Raw genomic sequence first — 18,335 nt, forward strand, 5'->3', positions numbered from 1 at the left:
TAGTTTTTACTGACTGTATAGAGCTTCTCCATCTTTGGCTGCAGAGCACATAGTCAGTCTGATTTCTGTGTTGAGCGTCTGGTGATGTCCATGTGTAGAGTCGTCTCTTGGGTTGTTGGAAAAGAGTGTTTGCTATGACCATCGTATTCTCTTGACAAAATTCTACCAGCCTGTGCCCTGCTTCATTTTGTACTCCAAGGCCAAACTTGCCTATTATTCCGGTTATCTTTTGGCTTCTACTTTAGCATTCCAATCCCCCATGATGATAAGGACATCATTTTTGGGTGTTTATTCTAGAAGGTGCTGTAGGCCCTCATAAAACTGGTCAGCTTCAGCCTCTTCAGCACTGGTGGTTGGTGCATAGACTTGGACTATTGTGAAGTTGAATGGTTTGCCTTGGATTCGAACTGAGATCATTCTGTCATTTTGGAGGTTGTATCCCAGTACTGCTTTTCCTCTCTTTTATTGACTATGAAGGCTACTCCATTTCTTCTGAGGGATACTTGCCCGTAGTAGTATACCTGATGGTCATCTGAATTAAATTCACACATTTTTGTCCATTTTAGTTCACTGATTCCTAAGATGTCGATGTTCAGTCTTGTCATCTCTTGTTTGACCACTTCCAGCTTGCCTTGATTCATGGATCTTACATTCCAGGTTCCTATGGAGTATAGATCTGTGCAGCATCGGACTTTCCTTTCACCACCAGATACATCTGCAACTGAGTTTCCTTTCGGCTTTGACCCAGTTGCTTCATTCTTTCTGGTGCTACTGGTACTAGCCCTCTGCTTTTCCCCAATAGCTTGCTTGCTTGCTTGCTTATTTATTTATTTAGAAGGCTTCTATGCTGCCCCATTTGCCGAAGCCTCGGGGCAGCTCACAATAATAAATACATACGAACAGTATAAAATAATATAATATGAGTCGAACTGGCCCGGAAAATAAAATAAATAAATAATATTAACAATTAAAATAGCGTTTGAATAAAAAGGTCTTCGCCTGGCGCTGAAAAACAAATAACGACGGCGCCAGGCGGACCTCTGTGGGGAGCGCATTCCATAGATTGGGCGCCACTGCAGAGAAAGCCCTCCTTCGGGTGCTCACCCTCCTAATGTCCTTCACAGAGGGTTCCCGGAGAAGGGCATCTGTTGCTGATCTCAAGGTGCGGGCGGGCATATATGGATGTAAGCGCTCCTTCAGGTAACCAGGACCCAAGCTGTTAAGGGCTTTATAGGTCATAACCAACACCTTGAATTGGGCCCGGACTTCAATGGGAAGCCAGCGCCCCGTCAGCAGCCTGGCAGCTCTGTTTTGAACCAATTGAAGTATCTGGACCGTCTTCAAGGGCAGCCCCATGTAGAGCGCGTTACAGAAGTCAAGTCGGGAAGTCACCAACGCGTGTGTCACCGTCGCCAGGCAGTCGTACTCCAGGTAGGGGCGCAGCTGATGGATCAGCCGAAGCTGAAAAAAAGTGCTTCTCGCCACTGCTGTCACCTGAGCTTCCAGTGAAAGTTCTGGGTCAAGGAGCACTCCCAAGCTGCAGACCTTGTCCCTAAGAGGGAGTGCAACCCCATTCAGGACTAGGTTCAGGTCCCCTTCCCTGAAGCCCGATCCACCAACCAACAGGACCTCCGTCTTGTCTGGATTGAGCTTCAGTTTATTGGCCCTCATACAGCCCATTACCTCGGCCAGGCACCAGTTCAGCACAGCCACTGCCTCACCTGGATCGAGGCTTCAGCGAATGGGGCGGCATAAACATGTTTTAATAAATTAAAAAAAAAATTGGTGGAGAATGAGAGGTAGAGCTGGGTATCATCAGCGTACTGACTGGACACCTTCCGACCTGGGGGGCTCATCTTCCGGCGTCATATCTTTTTGGTACTGTCCATGGGGTTTTCATGGCAAAGATACTGGAGTGGGTTGCCATTTCCTTCTCCAGTGGATCACGTTTTGTCAGAGCTCTCTGCCATGACCTGTCCATCTTGAGTGACCCTGCATGGCATAGCTCAGAGCTTCTTTGAGCCACGCAAGCCCCTTCGCCACGACAAGGCAGTGACCCATGAAGGAGTTCACTTACTAGCATGCAGTTAGAAGCCATGTGACCCACTGCATGGAGCTGCCCATGGGTGGAGTGTTGCCCTCTTGCTCTGTAGCTTTACCATGGGGCGGGGGGGGGGGGGGGGAGCGCGCCGGGGGGGGGGGGGCTGGGGGGGGGGGGGGGGGGGGGGGGGGGGCAACTGACCAGCGTGTGCTGGTCCTTGCAGGATGGGTGTAATTGGCCCCTTGGCTGGGACACCTGTGGATAAAAAGCCCAGTGCGGCACACGCTCCTGGGTAGTGATGTTTCAGACAGGGCTTGTGATTATAGAAACACAGAAACAGAGCGAGTCAGACGGGACCTCCCAGGCCATCTAGTCTGACCCCCGGCTCCAGCCGGGGCCACTCATGACAGGCCTACCATGTGCATGTCCAGCCTGTCCTTGAACACCCTCACCCAAGGGGCTTCAGCCACCTCCATGGAAGCCCATTCCATACTCTTGGGGTCCTAACCATCAGGAAGGACTTCCTGGCATCCACCGTAAATCTTGGTTCCCTGAGCTTTGCTCCGCTGGAGCATGTCCTGCCCTCCATGGCAGGGAAGAACAGGTCTCTACCTACCTCTGCGTGACACCCCCTCACGTACCTATTACAGGAAAGCATTTCCAATCAGCTTTTGGGGGATGCAGTACAGTTCCCCACTTTCCTGGGGATGAGGCTCATTGAAGTCGGGACAGATGAGGGGAGTACACCGTCCCTTGGATGCTGCTCCTGTGTAAAAGAAAGTTCTTGGTCAGTGGTAAAGCTGCACTGGCCCGGTCTCCTCTGAGATCCCAGGGATTGCAGCAGGACCCCCGCCCGGCCTGGCCCCGAGACAGCTCCCCTGAGCACACAGAGTGGCTCTTGGAGGAAGCAGGGCCAAGGGCCGCTGTGACGAGCCGTCCACTCTGCGGCCCTTCAGCCGCTCTGACCCCCTTCAGCACGTGATTCGCGGGCCCAGCGGGCTCTAGCCCCCCACCCTGGCCAGAGTTTCCCCCCTAGCGCATCCACCGCTTTTCAGCCGCATCACACCGGCCCCACTCTTGGCCTGGTCGCTGGCGCAGGGCCATGGGGTGCCCTCCCTGTCCAGCAGCCCGTGTTGCCGCAGCCCTGAGCATCGGGCACAACAGCATATTGGGTGACTTGCCACCACGAAGCCACCACGTGCATCAGAGGCACTGCCTCCTGCCTTGCAAGAAACCGCGTCCTTTTTCAGAAAGCAATTTGCAGACAAGCCTGCTGGGCTTGCCGGCCTCTGCACACGTAGGCAGGTGTTTTGCTTGTGCAAGGAGCTGCACACAGCTTGCCTGAATGACCTGGAGCGAGGTGGGCAGAGGTCAGGCCTGCGAGATCTGCCCTGGTTTTCTCTGAGTTCGACCTCCAGGCATGCTGTGCCAGAACGGTGACTCAGGCAGTCTCTGAGACACGCTGCAAAGCGACAGGATGCTGCTAGGCCCTGGGATCAGCTGCCTGTGTCAGCACCAAGTGCTCAGCTCCTTGCACCCTCGAATCCTCCCCCCCCCCCCCCCCCCTTTCCCCCCCGGGGGGTTTTGGAGGCCCAAATTGGGGGGGGGTTTTTGGGGCGGGGGGGGCGGGGGGGGGGGGGGGGGCGGCACCTTTCCGGCTCGGAGCGCAGCACGTGTCGGGGCTGCCCATGTGTGCCTGTGCAGAATATCGAACTAGCTTGTTCTTTCTGTGCTGGAGTGTGCATGGGCCTCAGTGGTGAACGGATGGTCGCACCCTCAGCGGTAGAAAGCAGCCCCGGCGCCTTCAGCAGGGGACCAGTGAGGTGGGCGGATATTGTGAAGTTGCCGGCGGGGGGGGTGGGGGAACCTGTGGGTTGTGCACCGCGGCATCAAACAACGGGCAATTAGAAGCTGCTGCCCACCAGCCATTCCTCCCATCAGGCGTGGGCTGCAGGCTGCCCAGAGCTGGCCCCGATGCAAGGCTCCGAGCAGTGCCCGTGGTAGGCACGGCCGAAAGGGGTGGCAGGGGGGAGAAGGGGAGCTTCACCGGATGGGTCAGTCGCGTGGAGACAGTGGGCAGGGGGTGGTTTCTCACCCTCCCGTGATACTAGAATGGGGGCTGCCTCCCCACCCACACGGGCTGGCTGCAGGTTCTGCATGGACGGGCCTGTCTGTGCGAGGTGCTTGAGGGCATCGGCACTGCGGGAGGTGGCCAGAGCCTCCACCTTTGGCGCCTTAAGCAGGGGCCAAGCACAGGGGCCAGCTGTGGAGGCTTGGCATCCCAGTGGCAGAGAGAGATCGGGGCATGAGGTTCACCCCCCCCCCCAACCTTCCCCTGCTGTGTCGAGGGGGCAGCTTGTGGCCTTCCAGATGTTGAACTGCTGCTCCCATCAGCCCCAGCAGTGGTGAATGTCGGGGTGGTGGGAGTTGAACTCAAGCAAAATCTAAGCTCGCTCGCTCTCGCGCTCTCTCTCTCTCTCTCTCTGTTGAAAAAAGGGCCCCCTGGGGACGGCCTCTGATGGCTTCCTTCCCCTGCAGAGCTGCTGGGGGCAGGTGGGGATTTGGCCCTGCTGGTGGCTGGGGCTGCCTCTTCCATGGAGAAGTCAGCTACTGATGGTGCCGGAAGGGAGGCGGGAGTGGGGGGATTGGCTGGGCGGGAGGTGGGCAGGCATGAGAAGAGCTGCTTCTGGGCCCTGCCTCAGTTCTGCCTCATCCCAGATGTGGCAAGCATGGAAGGGGCTTTCCAGTCTTTTGGGTTGCTCAGGTGCTCTTGGTCCCACGAACCCTGGCCTGGAAATAGGTCTGAGTGACGGCGCACAGGCGCCTGAGGCTCACTCCCAGGTCATGTCCAGAAGTGCTGCCCTGCCGCTCGGGGAGGGGGGGGGGGCTGGGGGGGGGCCAGGCGGGGGGGGGGGGGGGGGGGGGGGGGGCACCCTCCGGGGGGGGGGGGGAGGCTCTTGGGGGCATCCTCATCCGAAAGCTCCACGCAAGGGGAAGGCCAGGCCAAGCTGGCACGCTGGGAGGAGGGTGCAGGGCCTGTCTGCACCCCTCTGGGTGCGCCGCTGTGCTGGTGGCCAGCTTGCCCATGGAGGCTTTGCACTGGGGAGCGCTCAAAGACTGGCCCCCACGGTCTTCTCTTGGGAGTGGCGCAGGGGTCCAGGAGAGATTCCTTCTGCCGCTGTCCTCAGCCAGCAGAGGAATGATAGGCGTTGTAGTCCAACGCATCTGGCAGGCCCCAGGTTGGGAAGGCAGCTCCCCGTCGTCTCCCCCCCTGTTGGCTTCCCTTCCCCTCTGGTCCGTCTGCTCCTTCCTCGAATCTCCATTTCCTTTCCGCCCAGCACCTGCCCTGTGGGGTGCCAGAAGGGGCAGTCCCCGTATGTTGCGATGCTGGCGCTTGCGGCGGCGTGGGAAGCACCGCCTGCTCTTGAGCTGGAGTCTCGGAACCGAGTGTGCCGGTTAACTTTCTCGCCAGCGCCTAACCTCTTCTCCTCAGCCTGTTGTTCTGACTAGCCTGTGTCTCCTCCTGCCGTTGTGCTAACACTTCCTCTGGCTTGGATTGTGCCCCACCGTAGACTGACCTCTTCCCTGGTGTGTGTGTGTGTGTGTGCGTGTGCCTTTCTCCACAGCTGGCCCCAGCAGCCCCGAAGCAGTGGTGCAGAAGTACTTGGAGGAGCTGAAGGAGGCCCCTGCCGATGAGGTGAGTTGAGGACGCCCTGAGCTCCCCGGGCTGGTCGCAGAGGACTTCCCCGCAGCCGCCAGAGCAGTGGAGGGGGAGGCAGCTCCGCAGCACAGCGCCGCCTCCCCTGCTCGTCGTGCTGCCGTGGCTCCGTTTCGCCTCTGGACCCATGTTGCCTGCGCTGGACTGGGCTTGGCGGTGGCCCCTGCGGCAGGGTGGGACCCTCCCTCCTCTGACCTGCACGGTCCCCCTCCTTCATCTGCCCGTGCGGCCGCGGTGTTTCCACACACGGCGCAAAGCGCCCCTCCACTTGCGGGTGGGCATGCGCAGGAGGACACAGCCGGGCCAGGCGGGGTCCTGGGGGGGAGGGCCGGGGACCCCATGGCGGAGGACTGGCTGTGCATGCGGAAGGTCATGGGTCGGATCCCTGGTGCCTCGGGGAGCCCCAGCTCTGCCCCACAAGGACCGATACAGCCCCACCTCTTCCTGGATGTTAGTTAGGTGCCCTTGCCCAACAGCCCTGTGGGTAACATGTGGCCCTCCTGTTGTTCCAGCCTACAGCTCCCATCAGCCCCAGTCAGCATAGCCGATGGGGAGGGATTGTGGGATCCCCCCCCCCCCCCCGCAGGCAGAGGTTGCCAAAGTCCCAGGCAGGAGGTCTTTCCAGCTCTGTCAGCAGTTGGCAGTCCAGGAGGGAACAGTCTGGACAGAGATTGGCTTCATCGGCCTCCTGCTGCCCATCCCCCTCCCAATGCTCTGCATTGCAATTCCTATCAGCCGCAGGGGACTCGCCTGGCTCACGTGGAGAAGCGCGGAATCAACCTTGGGGCCTGCGGGTGGGCTCGTGGCACCTCCCGTGGCTGGGGCGAGCGCGCCCCGTGCCACGGTGAAGGCGCTGAAGAGCCCCTGGCTCTCTTCCCAGGACTGCATCATCTGCATGGAGAAGCTGGGCGCACCATCAGGCTACAGCGACGTGTGCGAGAGCAAGGCGATCCCACCGGAGAGCGTGGGGAGGCTGGCCCACTGCAGCCATGCCTTCCACGTGCTCTGCGTGCTGGCCATGTACACCAGCGGCAACAAGGTGCTGGGGGAGGGTGGGGGGGCGGCAGCCACTCTCCTCGTGGTCGGTGCAGCCCGGGGCTCCGGCAGCGGCGGCCCCGCTTGCCTGCCGTCATGACGGTCTGCCCTGTGTGGCGTGCGTTGCCCTCGCAGCACAGAGGCCGGGTCGTTGGGCCAGGGCCTGGGATCTCAGCGGGGCCAAATCAGTCATCAGATACTCCGGGGTGGTGGCCAGGGAGACCCAGTTTCTAGTCCCCGCTCAGCCACGGAGCAACTGGGAGACCTTGGGCTGGTCACAGGCTTCCAGCTGGAAGGTGGTGGTTCTGAGGATAAAAATGGAGTGGAGGGGGGCACTTTGGGTGAGACACAAATTTAATAATATGGGACAGTGTGCCCGGTTTCCTTGAAGGGCCCAGGGCCCGCCCACAAGCTTGATAGCCAGTGACTACCAGAAACTTATTTCCACTGACCACCCACAAGTACCCTTTCCCTCTAGCCCAACCAGATCATTCTTAAGGACTAGAAAAAAGTATTTTGTGCTTCTTTGTTGTTCTCCATGCAAGTTCCACGCTTGCACAGTGCTGGCTCCAAAGCTTGAATATAAGGCCAGTGCCTTGAGCTAAGAAGGTTCTCTTCTGCTCCTATGGGGACGGGAGAACTGGGGCATAAGATGCTCAGGAATCGTGCCTCTCACACCCTCCTGGGCTGACCTCCGTTCTCCTCCGCCAGGATGGGAGTCTGCAGTGCCCCTCCTGTAAGGCCATCTACGGCGAGAAAACGGGCACGCAGCCCAACGGGAAGATGGAAGTGTCTGTGCTCCCGGAGTCTCTCCCAGGGCATGAGGGCTGTGGCTCGATTCAGATCGCGTACTACATCAGCAAAGGCATTCAGGTAAGCAGGTCGCGCTCGGCGGCAAAATGCGTGGCTTTCCCTGTGGAAGGACCCAGTTTCCCTTCCTGCCGTTGCTGGCACAAAGGACCAAATGGCAAGGATGTGGACAGCCAGTAAGGGCACCCGGTTGGTCTGTCCGGGTATTGCCATTGTGCTGTAAATAATAACCATTTGGGGTATTGGGCAGGACGATCAGACCTCTGTGACGTGTCCACAGTACAAAAAACTAGAAATTGGATTTGTCCTTGGTACAGGGATGCACAGGTACCTTTCCTGGGCCTCCTGGCTACTCGGGGAATCTCTCTGGGACCAGAGTTTCCTGGGCATTCCTCAGTATGCAAAATAAAACATGAGAGCCAGCGTGGCGTTGGATTCGGAATGTGGGATCGCAAGTCCGCGTCCGTTTACTGCACACCCGTGGGCTCTGGCCACAATTCCCGCACCAGCAAGCTCTTTGCCAGGTAAAGGCACGCCTGGGTCCCAACACCAGCAGTGCGTCAGAGGGCTCCGCTCTGCTTTTTTTTTACCTGCCAGGAGCCCAGCGCAGGCCAGATAACGGGGTGGCGACTTGGCTTTTAGGCTGCAGCGGAGAGCAGGCATGGGAAATGTCACCACCGCGCGGGTGTTTCCCTGCAGCCGCCCGAGCCCTTTTGCATCGTGTTGCATCCCGCCCTCCTGACCGTACTTTTCTCAACGGTCGATGTTCAGCGTACGCCAAGTCTGGTCCGACGGCACGTGCAGCGTCCACGCTGTTGAAGCTAAGCAGGGCTGGGGCTGGCTGAGCTTGGAGGGGGGACCCCCTGGGAACCGCATGCAGCCGCCCTGAGTTCCACCGTGGGAGAGAGTGGGATAACAATATAATGAATACTAAACAAATACTAGGGAGCAAAGGCACTGAGAGCCAGTGTGGTGTCCTGGTTAAGCGTGTGGGCCTGGGACTCGGGCATCCTGGCCTTGAATCCCCGCTCGGCCGTGGAGCCAACGGGTGCCTTTGGGCCAGTCACAGACTCTCATCCCAGCCCAGCCCAGCTCACAGGCTTGCTGTAGGGATAAGATAGAGAGCAGGAGGAGAATGATGGCAGTCGCTTTGAGCTCATTGTAAGGTAAAAGCAAGGCATATCAATCTAATGAACAAATAACAGACCCGGTAGAAGGCACTGCTGTGGGTGCCTGCTCTGTCGGAGAGGGGGATTTCCTTCCCAGCCCAGTCCTGCCGCATTCCCATACTCCGAGCAGCAGTAATCATCTTTCCTAAGAGCAGGCGTGGGGAGCGCCAGGCCTGCGGGCCAAATCCATCTCTCCCAGGGTCCCAGGCAGCCGCACCACTTTGTGAGGACTGCTAGTGACTGGGTGGTTTCCTGGTTTTCGGGTCCCGGGCTCCTTCGCATTCCAGAAGATCACAACGCCTCTCCCGAGTTCTCATGCTCGGCAGTAGAGCAGAGCAGCTTGCCCACAGGAGAAGACCAGAGGCTGGCCTGTTTGGCACTTGGCAGTGCCCCCCTTGCCCGCAGGGCCACCTGTGCTGGGAAGTGGGCCAGAAGGGCTGCTCTGAAGCTCAGCTTGGCTCTGGAGCGAAACGGGGTTGCACGTTGATGGCACAGGCAGCACCCCGCAGTGCTCCTGCTTCGCGTCCTGTGTGGCCCTTGCTTCAGTCCCAGCGTTGCCATGGAGAGTCAAAGGATGGAGAAGCCGGGGGGCTGCTAGCACCAAGCCTGGGCGAGGCCAGCCCTGCCGCTCGTGATGCTGGGGACACCAGTGCCCTTTGCGCCCCACAACCTGCCTTCCGCGTGTGTTGATTGTTGAGCCATGCTTTAGAATTCTGAGTAACGGCACCAGCAGGCTTGGGGTTAACCATCAGAGCAGCCTCCCCCAGCCTGGCCCAGCTCTGAACAACAGTTCCCTGTGTTCCCAGCCTGTTATCTCTTCCTCGTCACACCTACCTTGATTTCTGAGGCCCTCCACTGATTCCTTGCATCAGATGTAGGGAGGGCAGTGGCTGCTAGGGGTGTCTAGCACCCACTTGGAGGGGGGTCCTTTCTGGGGAGACTCGCCCAGCACCTTCAGCGCCGAGTAAATACAGTTCCTCGTTTTTTAATTTCAGTTCTAGTATCTTTAAAGTAGCTTCACACTCTTGTCTTCTATCCTGAGTTTTCTTCTTATGCTGTATTAATATGCGTGTCTTTCCTTACTTTTTATTTGTAAGCCATCTGGGGAGCATTTAATGGATGGGGTAGTACATAATCCAGAAATGTGCCTGTATGGATTGATTTATTATTTCTAGGGAGCCTAGTTAAACTAAGCACTGTATGGAGAATTAAAAAGGAGTCAGCATCTGCCTAAGGCTTACTGACAACCTAAGCAACCAAACATCATTTCAGAAAATTCAAAAATACAAATAAAGTACATCTTTATCCCAAAGGGGGATTTCAAGGCAGTGAACATACAAACCAGTTGTTCAGTGCAATACAAACTAAATAAAACCTCTATGCAGTTGAGAAGCATACAAGCTACTTTGACAAAAATACAGGTTGAAATTTTTAAAATGCTCATGTGCATAAACTCTGTTGCTCAACTGATCTTAGTTTGTGGAGATGGGTTTGTAAGATTTGGATGGCATTTGTGGCTCTGGAAATGTTGAGCGATTACTGCCCCCAGAGAGGTATATCTGGTCGGAGATATATTTATCTGGTGAATCTGTCCAGTATGTGTGTGTGTGTGTGTGCCGGGGGCGGGGTCCTAAACTTAATGGCATCCCTTCCCTTTTGTCCCTTTCAGGGCCCCGAGCATCCCAACCCAGGGCTCCCATTCACGGCAAGGGGCTTTCCACGCTACTGTTACCTGCCGGATAATGAGAAGGGAAGAAAGGTACTGCAGTGCAATTGTCTCTGTGTTCAGCTCAGCATCTTTCATCCCGGTCAGGGGATCCAATGCCAGAGAGGGTGGAGAACAAGATTGTCCAGCTTCTTCCGGCCCAGAAGTTCAGTTTTTTCCTGGCTCAGCTCAATCAAGCCAGCTATGTGTTCAAAACTTAGTTTCATTCGCCTGTTCCTGAATTGTGGGGTTCTTAAAATGCAGAGGTTTCCCCCCTTTTTGGGAAGGCTTGGCAAAAACAAGAGCTTGGGAGAGTAAACAAAAAGGATCCAGAGATTACTGTTTGCTTAACATCCCATTTTCCTGCTTCAGTGTCTCCAAGACTTCCTTCATCATGTGGTTTAAACTCCTGTCCACAGCAGTAGAAATCCTCAGGGCAGCATTTGTGGGGTCGTAAATTAAGCAGCGGCATAAAGATGCTACGCGTGTAACCCTCTGCAAATTTAGAGAGAGAAAAGGCCTACAGGCCGCAAAAGGCTGGAGCATTCTGGGAATTGTAGGCCTTTCCCCCTCTCCATACCTGCACGGGACTCCTCATTAAAACGCTGGCCTTAATGCCCAGATTGAACAGGGCCGGGAGATGGAGATTTCCACAGGTCTTTTCCTTTTCCAAACAAACATTTCTCAGAATCTGAGGGATCAGATCTGTCTGAGCATAGATGCGGCACGGGGGCTCTGAGACTGGGATGACCAAAGACTGATTGATCACCAAAAGCTGCTGCGGGGGGTCGGACCACACTTGAGGTCTCAGAAGGGAAGTGGGGGCTGTATTCCATGGGCCCCTCCACCTCCATGGGGCACAAGGAGAGTCACCTTGGCCCGTTGTCTCTCCTGCCAGGTGCTGGAGCTGTTAAAGCTGGCCTGGAGGAGGCGTCTGATCTTCACCGTGGGGACCTCCAGCACGACGGGCGAATGCAACACCGTGGTTTGGAACGAGATCCACCACAAGACAGAAATGAACTCCAATGTCTCGGGCCACGGCTACCCAGACCCCAACTACCTGGACAACGTGCTGGCCGAGCTGGCAGCCCAGGGAGTCACGGAGGACGGCTTGAGACCCTGAGAGGGCAGCCTCCGCCTTGGACGGGAGTGGCGGCAGGTGATGGCGTGCCCGCTCCCTGGAACAGGGGCACCTCCCGAAGGTGGCCGTTGCGGTGGCCACCACCGGCCCCGTTGCCTTAAGTTCGCCTGCCCTTTTTCTGAGCAATAACGTCTTCTCTGGGATCGTCCAACTTAGCCGTGGTGAGAAGGCCGCGACACCCAGCGTTTTGTATATTTTAAGGGCTCTGGAACCTGAATGTACACAGTGAAACCTTTTCCCTCCTGGGAGAGAAATGCATAAAAGGATGGCGGCCCCCCTTTAGTCTTGTCTCCTTCCGCTCTGTGGTTGCAGCTGCGTGTGGGTTGGAGTGCCTGGGAGACGGGGAGCGCGTGCCACCGCTTCCCTCCTCCCTCTTTCCATCCTGTCTTCTCCATCAAAGCTTGGCACTGCAGATGCTCTGCAGGGTGCCCCCCGCCTCCTTCAAGGCACAGCTTTTCCTTGCTCGGGGGCTGTGGAGTTGGTCCAGGTGCAAGGAAGCAGAATTGTGCTCTGGCTATGCCTTCAGTCTTTGTGCCGACATGGAAACCTCCCCGCGGCATTTGGAGATGGCTTTATCGATCCCTGTTTCTTCGGCGTTGATGAGCCCCTTTGCCCTCATTTCAGGCGCTGTGAACTGGATGGGTCGTGCTCCTATTTCACAGATCTTGGGGGAGTGTGGGGAAGCTCTGGCAGAGTTGTAGCTTGCATTCAGAGTCAGGATTCCATGACCTGAAGTCTAACATTCTGCCGAAAGCGTGCTGGCTGCCTATAAAGAAGTTATTGGCAGCATTCTGTGCAATTCAGAATTTTAAAAAAATTAAATAGAATCCTGCACCAGGAAAAGTTGCGTTCTGCAATGTGCATAAATTATGCAAAATTGGATGGCTTTAAATAATTTTAGTTCGCATCGTTTTGCACTTTTTACTAATTTCTTAGCTCTTTGCTTCTTCATGTGACAATGGAGGGCCCCACAAATAAATGATATTCAGATGTGACTTCTGAGATTTTCACTGGCTTTGCCTGCACAGTTTGCAACATGTCATCGCAACCATGAGGGCTAGGAACTTGCAGACGCTCCACAAAAGTAAGCAGGGATTCTCGAGATGCTGAGCCTGAGAATCACAAAGGCCATGAGCACCTTCGGCGCTGCAGAGTGCAGGCAGCGCAAGCGGCACTGAGCCTGGGCCGGGGGCAGTCGCACGCCTCAGTAACCCCCCACCTGAACTGGGGAGTGGTGGAGACGATGGTACGGCGGCTGCCAGGGAAAGCGGTTCAAGGCCCTGCTTCTCCCTAGCAATCCTTCAGAACCTTCCCTGGCACTGCTAATTTTTTGAAGATTTTGCCAAATTCTGCCCAAGGTCCCTTCCATATATGGACCCCAGAACCACGTGCTCTCAGACCCTGCTTTGAAAAATGAAATAAACATTGAAACCCTCAGGCTGTTGCCCTCGGTACATTTTGCACCATGAAGCAGGCGTGTCATGTGGGGTGGAAGTAGAGGGGCGTAGTTGCAGTGAGTGCACAGAAACCGCATGCAGCGCTCCGGCTCCACAGCCACGCTTTTTGGCGGGGCTGGGGAGAGCCAGTTTCTGGTGGAGGAAGGTGGCTGGAGACAGATGCTTGCCCATGCAGAGTGGGGCTGCTGAACGGTCTGCCTCCCAGCCCACAGTGCCCATCCAGCCTTCCTCTCCGAAGAGGGTTCCGTTCCCCATCCTGCCAGGGAGAACAGGTCTCCCCAGGGCCCCTTCGCCCGTGCTTTGAACGCGCAGCCACTCAAGGCTACTTCCGAGGGATCCTGATGGAATCAGTGCAAAGGGCAGAACTTTAAAAACCACACTTGCACCCAGGATGCCACTTGCTTATTCAGGAACGCTGGCAAGAGCGACACTGGCGCAGGCGGAACATCCACTGGCAAGGAACTCCTGCCAAGAGGGAGCGAATGCCCGTGGACTTCCGCTTGGAACAATCTGCCTTAACTTGATGTGGAACTGCAGGGGGCACCGCGTTGGGAGGGCACCAGCGTGGGCAGGTTGGTCAGGGAGAAGGTGGGCTCCCACGGATCTTAGCCCCAACTTCTATAGCGCTGGGGTTTCTCAGGAGATCTCTCTCCATGCCCACCTACCCCTGCAGATCCTTCTACTTGAAAGATGTATTTATTTGAACTGGCAGACTTACGCTGGAAGACGGAGTGTTTGCTCCCAGCACCATCTTCATGTGAGTTTCAGATAGTGCCGTGCTTTGGGCTCAGACCCCACCTGTACCTTGCTACTTTTCCTTCCGGGTCACCGGTTTTCCTGCTCAGAAATGAGTGCTGTGTGGCAGATGCCCATGGCAGCTGTTTTGTGGGTGCCGGTTGTTTCCAGTTACCTGTTTTAAATCATGCCTGGTTCCCATTTCCGATGCCCTAAAATTTGGCAGAAGCTAGTACACATCTTGCAAAGGCCAGGCTGCCGGGAGAAGACAATCATGTTAGGAAAAGTGGAAGGTGGAAGAAGAAAAGGGAGACCAAATAAGCAATGCATGGACTTCCATCAAGGAAGCCACAGCCTTGACCTTGGAAGAGCTGAAGGGGGCTGTTGTGGAAAGGAAATTTTGGAGGGTGCTTATTGGTGCCCTTAAGTTGGAGATGGCTTGATGGCAGGTCACAACAGAAGCAGCTTCCCTGATGCTGAGATGCAGGGATTTTCACACAATGATACAAAGGAGACTGCCTTGCTTAGAGAAAAATCACATGCCCCTTTCATGCTTGGTGCATTAATGTAAGATGCACCTTGCATCCCTAGATGATCCTGCTGCAACGAAAGCCTGGAACCAGGCGTGGATTTGGGTGGACCAGGGGCGCTCTGCCGTTCCGGGAGTCTGTTCAGACCAAATTCCTGGGAGCACATCTCTGTTTTACACACTGTTTACTCGCTGCAGCTTAAGATTCTAGTAAAAGAATTTTGTTTGCTTGCCCCTGAAACTTGATACCTGAAGAAACATGTTCATAATCCAGAAGGTGCTGCAAAACAATGCTGTCTTCCCCAAAGACGGAAAAGGTTGTCAAAGAAATAAAAACTGGAAAAACCGGGCTGTAAGTGGGGGCTGGTACAATGCGTCGAGCGTGGGGCCGGGGCGGGGGGGCATGGCCAAGAAGCCTGTGAACGGCTCTGCTTACTGGCCTTTGCTGCACAGGCGTCAGGAACGAGGGCCAGGCCTCCCACTCTGTGCGGTGTGGTTCCAATGCCATGGAGCTTGGTTTCAGGTGTGTGGCAGCCCGTCCTTGTCCTGCAGCCCGGCACACTGCAATGCTTCCTGCATGCCAATCTTTCCACCCGCTCAAGTGATGGCATGTTGTCGTTTTTAAAGGGGAATGTTGCATGTTTGCATCTGGGCCTGTTCTTCTTGCCCCTCGGGTGGCGCTAATGACTCAACTGAAGGCCACCTGGCGTTTGCAAAATAAACAGGTGGGACAGGAGGACTGATGAGCCATCTTGTGTGTGCTCTCAAGAATAAGATGCAAATGGCAAGGGAGAGCGTGCACATGGACAGGAAAGCTGCTGATCTGGAATGAGGCGCCCTAGTCCCACGGACCAAATCTGGCCGCCCGGTCCCAGTCAGTGAAGGCTTGCGGCTCCAGTGCCAGTGGGGCGGTGCAGCTGCTCCAAGAGTCAGTCTGAATGCAGTTTTTGGTGCTGAACCTACCTAGGACGGCTCCTTCAGAGGACAAGCTGAAACCCGGAGTGGATACACAGCTCCACTGTCCACTCTGCCCTTCCTAGTGGCCACCTTTTCCCACCCCCACACTCTGTATCTGGTGGCTTCATGACTCTTGTGCTGTTTCCCCATATTTAAAAGGACTGAAATTCCCCTCCAGATCCTGGGTTTCTGAAAGGAAACACTTTAAACTCTAACCACCTGGAGTTTTAGCACCTCTGACCAGCACCATTTGTCCTCACCCCCCAGTGCTTGGACTTGCTTTTCTGAGGCTGAATTTGGTCCTTCGGCTGTCTTACAGCAGCTCACAGTGTTAGAAAACATGCATACCCTTGGCCTTGGGGAAACCTCTCCAGCTCACTTAAACGGAGTCAGTGGCATGCAGAGATAGAGCAAGCCAGGTTCTTCCGGGCAGAGCCACTCTCTACATCTTAGCTTTGGAGATGGCAGGATCTTTCATCTGCAGAGATGTGGCAAAATTCTCTTCCCCTAACAGGCTGGAATTCTTCAGTTGTAATGTATGGCTGTGAGAGGTGGACCATAAGGAAAATTGAGCGCCAAAGAATTGAGGCCTTTGAATTGCGGAGTTGGAAAAGATTCCTGCGAGTCCCTTGGACTGCAAGGCAATCAAACCAGTTGATCTTAAAGGAAATCCACCCTGACTGCTCCTTAGAAGGCCAGATCCTGAAGATGAAGCTCAAATACTTTGGCCACCTAGTGAAAAGGAAGGACTCCCTGGGGAAGACCCTGATGCTGGGAAGGATTGACAGCAAAAGAAGAAGGGGACAGCAGAGGATGAGGTGGCTGGATGGGGTCACTGGGGCAGTCGGCTTGAGCTTGAGTGGACTCCGGGGGATGGTGGAGGAGAGGAAGGCCTGGCGGAGCATTGTCCATGGGCTCATCATGGGTCGGGCATGACTTTGCAACTAAGCAGCAAAACAGGCTGGAAAGAAGCAAGGAAGGACAGGGAGTCTCCCAGAGAGACAGCGGGCACCTCCTCCTCCACCTGTACGGCTGGGTGCTTGGGGCTTCCAGAGGCGCCTGCATTCCATTCCTCCTGGGCCAGGGGCTGGTCTGCCCCAGACCCGCCCGGCCACACGAGGGGAGTCTGCTTCCGCCCTGCCTTGCCGAGCGAGGCAAGCAGCATTTTCTGCCTTCTTGACGGCAGCCTGCGTGGCAGGTCACGTGGCTGCGGCTTTCTACACAAGCGAGCACCCGTCCGGTCAGGTCTGGCCTGGCAGCATTTTTCGAGAGCTGCTCCCTGCCTCACCTGCCCCGTTGCTTCGTCCAGCCCGTCCGGGTTTGCTGGCCGGTGCACGGCCAGCTGGGCCAGCAGACCTTCTCTGGGAGGACGCCGGAGAGCAGTGGCGGAGGCGCACGGTGCGCCAACAGCTCCTGATGCTCGCCGTGCCCCATGTGCCTGCAACTTGCACCCGTGATTTCAGGCATGGCCCCCAAATCTGCCACACCGACTCCTGCAGGGATGAGGCTCACGCACAGACGCATCTGTTGCCGCTCCTGCCACAAGCCACAGTTCGGGGACACGGAGCAAGGACCGGGTAGCCCCCAGCCCCTGCCATGCCACGGCCCCCTCTCTGGGCCGGTCCCACGCTTCCTCTCTGTGTGTAAGGAGAAGCCGACTGGTGGGGACAGCATGACCCCCGTGTCAGCTGTGGGTCTTCACAGCCTGTGTTTGCACTTGGGTGTAAACTGAGGGCACACACTGGCCCAGTGCCTGACTTTTTTCACAGAAAGAATGCTGCACTTCCATTGTTAGATGGCCTAGACATCGCTGTTTGAATAGATCTTTTCAACATTTATATGTTAAATGTGCTTTTAAATGCTAATATACATCATAAGGCCATGTGTAACAACTAATATGCTAAACAGATAAATGCACTTGAGTTCTGAAGGGGCCATAGCTCAATCAAACCCCACGGGGCCTACTTTTTAAAACAAATATGGTAATATACTTAAATGCTGTCCTTCTCCTGCAAGGAACTGAAGGCGACTCAGAGAACCCGTCTCCTCCCTTTTATTTTCACAACAACCCTACGTGACATGTTGGGTTGTGAGTTCATGGTTGGCCCACAATTTCCCAAGGTGTTTCATGGCCAATGAGGGGACTATAGCCTGGGTCTCCTGAATCCCAGTGCAGTGCTCTAACCACTATCCTACACTGCCTCTTCAGCCCCAGGCTTCAAATGAGGCAGCTTACATACTCCTTTCCATTTCATGCTCACAACAACAGCCCTGTGAGGCAGGTCTGGCTGAGAAGCTGTGACAGGCCCAAAGTCACCTGGCATGGTTCAGGATTTCTCAGCACCACCGTGGCTGAGCTGGAGCCAGAGGCAGGCGAAGGGGAAGAATAAGCACGACTCCAGGGAACTCTTCTTGGTGGGCTCTGCTGAGGTGTGGGCACCCCCCCCCCCACTGTCAATGCCGGCCCAGGAAGTCTGATTCAGGTGCCAACGAAACGGTGCCCTGTGGCCTGGCTTTGGCGCTCTTACTGTTGTGAGCTTGTGCTCCACCTCACGCCACACTCTTGGCAGGCAGCCCCGCCACTGCGGGGTGGGGGCCCCGGACACCCCTTGTGCAGCCATTTCAACTTCCCAGATCCGCCTGCTTCCGCTTTCTTGAGCGCCCCATTCTGCATCCCTCGCTGCAGCGGGATTCTGCTTTTCCCACGGGATTCCCGGCCCTCACACTTGCTCCACTGTGGTGGTGGCCAAATTCTCTCTGCTGAGGGGATGTCACCCCTCTTTGGAAAGAACAAGCCCGACCTGTTTCCTATCGGGGTCAAGATCACTGCGGGACGGTGCAGGAATGCAGAAAGCTGGCGCTGGGCGGACCGCGGGCAGCCCCTGAAGGCAGCACCGGGCGATAAGGACTCCTCAGGAAGACGTGCGACAGACCTCGCGGTCCCCTCGTCACATGCAGCCGGCGGCTCCCACCGGCCCAGAGCATCTTCTGCTCCAGCCTGAAAGACTTCCTGGGAAGAAGCACCAGGCTCCGCGGAG

General features: G+C 56.2%; 1 protein-coding gene across 3 annotated transcripts in view; it reads left to right on the forward strand.

Annotated features, from left to right (window-relative positions):
- The window catches only part of DTX2 (deltex E3 ubiquitin ligase 2), a 31,471-nt gene extending 18,857 nt beyond the window's left edge, over positions 1–12,614 (forward strand). For all 3 annotated transcript variants that reach the window (XM_044456132.1, XM_044456131.1, XM_044456133.1), the window contains 5 exons: positions 5,668–5,738; positions 6,640–6,798; positions 7,506–7,667; positions 10,443–10,532; positions 11,377–12,614. In XM_044456132.1, coding sequence (XP_044312067.1) covers positions 5,668–5,738; positions 6,640–6,798; positions 7,506–7,667; positions 10,443–10,532; positions 11,377–11,601 — 707 coding nt within the window. In that variant the 3' untranslated portion in view covers positions 11,602–12,614. The remainder of the gene's footprint in view (positions 1–5,667; positions 5,739–6,639; positions 6,799–7,505; positions 7,668–10,442; positions 10,533–11,376) is intronic.
- The last annotated feature ends 5,721 nt before the right edge of the window (positions 12,615–18,335 follow it).

This window comes from Varanus komodoensis, unplaced genomic scaffold (assembly GCF_004798865.1).
Source record: "Varanus komodoensis strain SLA01 unplaced genomic scaffold, ASM479886v1 scaffold81, whole genome shotgun sequence".
Taxonomy (NCBI): domain Eukaryota; kingdom Metazoa; phylum Chordata; class Lepidosauria; order Squamata; family Varanidae; genus Varanus; species Varanus komodoensis.